The sequence below is a fragment of the Trichechus manatus genome, unplaced genomic scaffold, assembly GCF_000243295.1.
Source record: "Trichechus manatus latirostris isolate Lorelei unplaced genomic scaffold, TriManLat1.0 scaffold00010, whole genome shotgun sequence".
Classification (NCBI taxonomy): Eukaryota; Metazoa; Chordata; class Mammalia; order Sirenia; family Trichechidae; genus Trichechus; species Trichechus manatus.
In genome coordinates, this window is record NW_004443946.1 from 7,508,617 (window position 1) to 7,514,616 (window position 6,000).

The window sequence follows — 6,000 nt, forward strand, 5'->3', positions numbered from 1 at the left end:
CTGGTTAAGTTCTGCAGCTGCTAACCAAAAGAGCGGTGGTTCGAGTCCACCAAGCACTTCTTAGAAACTCTATGGGGCAGTTTTACTCTGTCCTGTAGGATTGCTGTGAGTCAGAACCGACTCGATGGCAGCAGATTTTTTTGGTTTTTATTGAAGAGTAGTTGGCCTTAAAGACTGGGATGGAGAAGAGGTCTGATGTGTATTAGGTATGTGGACATATATCTAATAAAATATTCCAATTTTAACAATTCTAGAAGTATCACATTATTTCGACTTAATAATCCTCCTCATTGCACCTCTCCTCCCCCTTATATTTTTGATTTATTAATCTTAACTGCCATTGGAATGAAGGGAAGGTGAAATCAAAAACACATCTCATTTTGGTGTGAATAATCCAGTTAGGGCCTTTGTAATTTGAAGTGTACACATTTTAAAGAAGTGTCATAAAGCTTAATAAGGTAAAGGATTATGAATTGCTTTTTCTGTTCTTTATATTTTAGTTATCTATCGCTTCTCAAGTTCAGGAGCTTCAGAACTTGTAAGTACCATTTTTCTTTAATAATACCTCTTTTTTACAAATTAAATACAGTTGTAATGAAGATCATAACTTCTTTTCATTTGACTTCAAGTAATATTTCAGAGAATATCAAATTATATCTCAAAAGGCTTTAGAGGTCTTAATAATTTTTCATCAGGATTTAACCTGTAAGTTTTTTGGGGGGAGAAATCTTATTTTTCATGTTTTATAATCTGTGACCTTAAACTAAAATGTTGCTCTTTTGTCCATTCTAATATCCATTCTGAAACTCTATATATTCAACAGCAATACCAGTTGTAATAAGCTGATATTGACTTTAACAGGGTGTAATTTATTCAGTATCTGGCTGTTTAATGATTTATAGAACTGTTTTCTTTAGTCAGCCTGTACTTAATTTGATTAGTTCTCTAAAACCTTGTATGCCTTTTGTACTTGAAACAATTTTTAGTGAAGGATAACTCCATTGAAATAATAATTGAATTACAGCTCATTTTAATTAGCTTGGGCTGTATTTGCTCTTTATGGACACATACCATTTTCATTTATTTTTCTTATTCATTGTCAGATTAAAAGGAAAGGAGGAACAGATGAATACCATTAAGGCTGTTTTAGAAGAGAAGGAGCAAGACCTAGCAAATAGAGGGAAATGGTTACAGGTGAGAAGTTAAAAGAAAACTAAAAAAAAAAAAAAAAAAAAAAAACTTTTTGATATTTGAATATCAATTAAATTCACGCCTATTCTTTTCAAGGACCTTCAAGAAGAAAATAAATCTTTAAAAGCTCACGTTCAGGAGGCAGCACAGCATAAATTAAATGAGGTATAATACAAACAAATTACTAAATGTATTACATAAGGAATAAGAAATCTTTACTAGAAAGTAAGAAGTGAGTATGTTCTGAGTTTACTTGCCATAAACATTTGTTGTACCATAGATTTTTTGTTATAGTTGTTATTAAAACAAGTTAACTTTTAGCCCCATCTAGTTAAACTTATTGCCTGAGTTGTCAGCCTAAACCTAAAAGTATTTCCTTAGCCTTATTGTTTCAGATGGATTCTTAAACTCTTCCTTAACTGTGTTAAATTGGTGTGTTAATCTGTAATCTTTTAAGAAATAAATATCATAGATTAAGTTTAATCAAGAAAATTCAATCTTTCTGTTATAAATAGCCCAATGTTTAATTTACTCCAGATAATTTTTTTATTATGTCTTTTATTTTATATTTTATTGGTAGGTGATACTGTATACGTGTTGTACCTTGTCCTTTTGGTGTAGAATTAAATATGTGAAATCTGTTTCTTAGGCATGTTCTGCATCACGATTTAAAGAACTTGAGACTGTGTAAGTATGTTTTTAGCCAGCATTTTAAACAGGAACTTGTCATTACCCTCCAGAATGTGCCTTGAATATTATGATGGATTTCTTCAAAGTCATTAGCTTTGTTTTTAAGTAGGAATTATAGTTCAGAAAGACTGTATCTCTGTTTGGTGTGATAAAACAGAGGCCCTTTAGATGCTTTCAAATACCCGAAGACTATCCTTTCCAAACTCATCAAACCCATTTCCTCAAATATCTTCCTACATATGTAGACTGGTTTTATTTCAGTTTTTTTTTTAAGCAAAGCATGCAGTTATTGTTAGAGGTTAACGTATTTCAAGTTAAAATTATTTTAATAGTTGAAAGAATAAACAACTCTGAACTAACCAGAAGATAATCTTAGTCATGATCTTTATCATGAATATTGAATCTTTCTGTCAGGGTAACTTGCTTATTGGGAAAATAGTATTTGTTGTCATATCAATTATCCTGTTGTTGAATGGTAAAAATATTGAATCTAATCAGCGTAGGAGTTATCGGTTTGTGTTTGTAGATGTTTATCCTGGAAAGTGTCTTTATCCTGGCTTGAGGAGTCTGTCCTCTTAAGCTAAATTAGCCTGCAGTGGTGTACAGGGTCTCTGGACCTCATCTTACTGGCCCCCTTCAGAATTACTTTTAAGGGATTTTGCTTTGATACGATGCCATCAGTCTTTATTGATGCTTGTTTTAGAAAGTGGCCCTTTGAAACTGTCTGTAAAAGGACGATAGGGAGGATATTTATGATGTCAGTATCTTAATGAAGACAAGGGAGAATTCTCTGTTCTTGTACAACTAATTGTTTATTTTGTGAGCATTGTGTAATTTTCAAGGTGTTTTTTCCATTTGCTAATAGAAAGCTTAGAGCCACCTTTGTGGTCTATTTGTAGTAGGAACATAGGTCATTGAAGTATGTAATTTTAGGCTCATTTCTGCCTCACATTCTTTCCCTTTTCATTCTTTAATTCCACTCTGCATGTGTGCTCTTTTGTCATTTTTCATGTAGATCTATAAGCATCTGGAAATTCTTTAAAGATTTAAGGTGAAATGAAAATATTCAACTCACCAAATATTTGACAGCCTGTGATGTACCCTCTGCTATTATTCTTGGCACTGGGGATACGGATAAGACAGAGTTCTTGTCCTGAGGAGAAATAGTTAAGCAGATAATTTTTGTAGAGTTAAATATTAGGCTAGAGGTCTGTTACATAGGATGTCAAGGGCAATTGGGATTTACTTCGGCTAGATATAGTAAGACATATTTATAAGTTGTGTAAGGGAGAACCAGATTAAATTGTATGTAGCAATTCTTTAGCACAAGTGTTGGGCATATTGTAATTTTCAGGGTCAACTAATTATGGCTAAGATTCTTGAGAGCAAACACTCATTTCTTTTTAAGTGGTATTTTTTGTAGTGAGTTGATGAAATACAGTCTTGCTTTTATCTTAGCCTTTATTTTAGATTTTCTTCCTAGCTAAAGCTACGCTTGCTTAAGAAATATTAAGTATGAAATAAGGTGTAGCAGTTTCAGGATGTACTTTGAGCTGAGTGATCATGGAAATACTGTCTTTTAAAACAGATTTATAAGCCGGTGTATTATGGAGGCAAAGAGCTGGTAGACATTATTATTCCATCTTGTTTTCTTAGGGATATTATTGGAGTCTGCTTGGCCTTTTTTATGTGCATATCTAAATATAAGGTCTCTTTAAAAATTCTAGATTGAAAGAAAAGGAAAATGAAATGAAGAAAGTAGAAGCTATGTTAAAAGAGAGGGAGAGTGATCTTTCTAGCAAAACAAAGCTGTTACAGGTGAATATGATTACTTAAAATTCATGATGTATGAATTACTATCTTTAAAAAAATTTAGCTACGACAAAAAGAAATAGAATACATAGTGAGTCTTCCTCACACCCAGATTACTTGGTTTCATTCCTCAAAGATAAATTACTGTCAAATGTTTCTGTATCTTTTGAGAATATGCCCACACATAAATGCATATGTATATGTACGTGTGTATATAAATATTGGAGCCCTGGTGGTGAAGTGGTTAAGAGCTCAGGCTGATAACCAAAAGGTCGACAGTTTGAATCTATGAGCCGCTCCTTGGAAACCCTATAGGGCAGTTCTACTTTGTCCTATAGGGTCGCTTTGAGTTGGAATCGACCCGACAGCAATGGGTTTAGTTTTGGTTTTTTATATTTAACTATACACACTTTTAAATTTTGTTTGCCCCCCCTTCCAAATTACAATTTTTTTTTTTTTTTGAGGTCTTTCCATATAAGCACATGGCTTCATGTTATTTTATTGTATGGTATCATTTATATACCAGTCCCCTGTTGGTAGATACCTATGTTGTTTAGAATTGTTTTCCTGTTAAAAACAAAGCTGCAGTGAATATCCTTGCACGTATATTTTGAATACTTTTGTAAGTATAGCTGTATAATAAATTCCTAGGAGTGAAATTTCTCGGTCAAAGGTTTATGCAGTTCTTTTAAAGAAAGATGAATAATTTAAAATAGAAAATCAGTACCTCCTCACCTTCATGTAGTTAATATTGAAAGTACTTACAGAACATTGATTTGAAGATGCCTACATTGTCTCAGACCAGTCTTGCTCACATTTCCTGCGCCAGGGGTTGGTTCTGTCACATTTCCTCTCCCTCCAAAGTAGGTTTATTTTAAATTTTGTTAGATAATGCTAAATCACCCTCCAAAAGTGTTTTTACCAATTTATACTCCCAACAGAGGACCATTTTTCCTTCATCTTTTCCAATACTGACAAAGATGACAACATTTGATAGATGGCAGAATTGTTTTAATTTACATTTAATTATGAGAAAAATTAAGCTTTCTTCAAATTTGTAAGCCATTTTATATGAATTGCCCTTTCATTCCCCCCTTTGCATTTTTCCTTTTGTAAACTAATTTATAACATCTCTTTTACATAATAAAGAAATTTAGCCCTTTGTCACTGTGTGAAGTAATTTGTTTCCATCAGTTTTTTCTTTAACATCATTTGTGTTCTTCCCCTCATTTGGAGGTTCAGAACTTCTGTGTACTCAAATATGAGTAATTTCCCAAATTTTAAGTCTTGGGAAGAAAGATGTCTCTCACTCTATGATCAAAAAATATTTTTCATATGTTTTCTTCTAATACATTTATAATTTATTTTTTGTTAGATTTTTTTATTCATATGTAATTTATTTCAGAGTAGGTTGTGATAATAGCATTCTAGCCTTTGGAGGAGGGGTGGGAAATGGCTAGCCATATTATTAAATAGTCCCTTACTCCCTTACTGCTGTAGTTCTGCTCCTCACGGGACATTTGGCACATCTGGAGATATTTTTGGTTGTCACAACTGGTGGAGGATTGCTACTGGAATCTAGTGGGTAGAGGCCAAGGATGTGGCTAGACATCCTACAGTGCATAGGGTAGCCCCCCACAACAAAGAAATATCCAGCCCAAAATACCACTAGTGTCAAGGTTGAGAAACTTTGCCATACTGGTTTGAAAAGTCACCCTATATTAAGTCCTTACAGGTATTTGGATCTATTTCTGAATCCTATTTTGCTCCATTGAGACATGCCCATTCCGAGGCTAGTACTAAATAATTGAATTAATCCAGTTTCATAATATGTTTTACTGTATTATAGGGCTTTTTACACTCTTTAAAATTATTAGTTTTGAATTTTCATAGCTTCTCATATTTCAAAAGTTTACATGAAAAATAAAAATCTCTATTCAGGTATTCATGTTTTAATTTTTGTTTAAATAGGAGGTACAAGATGAAAACAAATTGTTTAAATCCCAAATTGAACAGCTTAAGCATCAGAACTACCAACAGGTAGGTACTATTAGATGTCTTGCCTTTTATTTATGTGGTGATAAGTTATATCACCAGTAATGTCAATAACTATTCTTGCCATTTTTGCCTTTGTGTTGAGAATATACTGTGTTGTTTTATTGTGTTTATCTCATTTGCTATGTCCAAAGTGAAATAATCTACAATTTACAACATACGAACAAACACTACTACTATTTTTAGTCGAGATCTGGGTGTGTGTGTGTGTGTGTGTGTGTGTGTGTGTGTGTGTGTGTGTGTGTGTGTGTG

General features: G+C 33.0%; 1 protein-coding gene across 2 annotated transcripts in view; it reads left to right on the top strand.

Annotated features, from left to right (window-relative positions):
• The window catches only part of KTN1 (kinectin 1), an 85,537-nt gene that overhangs the window by 51,576 nt on the left and 27,961 nt on the right, over positions 1-6,000 (top strand). For both annotated transcript variants that reach the window (XM_023726216.1, XM_023726217.1), the window contains exons 24-29: positions 501-538; positions 1,104-1,194; positions 1,288-1,356; positions 1,841-1,878; positions 3,609-3,699; positions 5,665-5,733. In XM_023726216.1, coding sequence (XP_023581984.1) covers positions 501-538; positions 1,104-1,194; positions 1,288-1,356; positions 1,841-1,878; positions 3,609-3,699; positions 5,665-5,733 — 396 coding nt within the window. The remainder of the gene's footprint in view (positions 1-500; positions 539-1,103; positions 1,195-1,287; positions 1,357-1,840; positions 1,879-3,608; positions 3,700-5,664; positions 5,734-6,000) is intronic.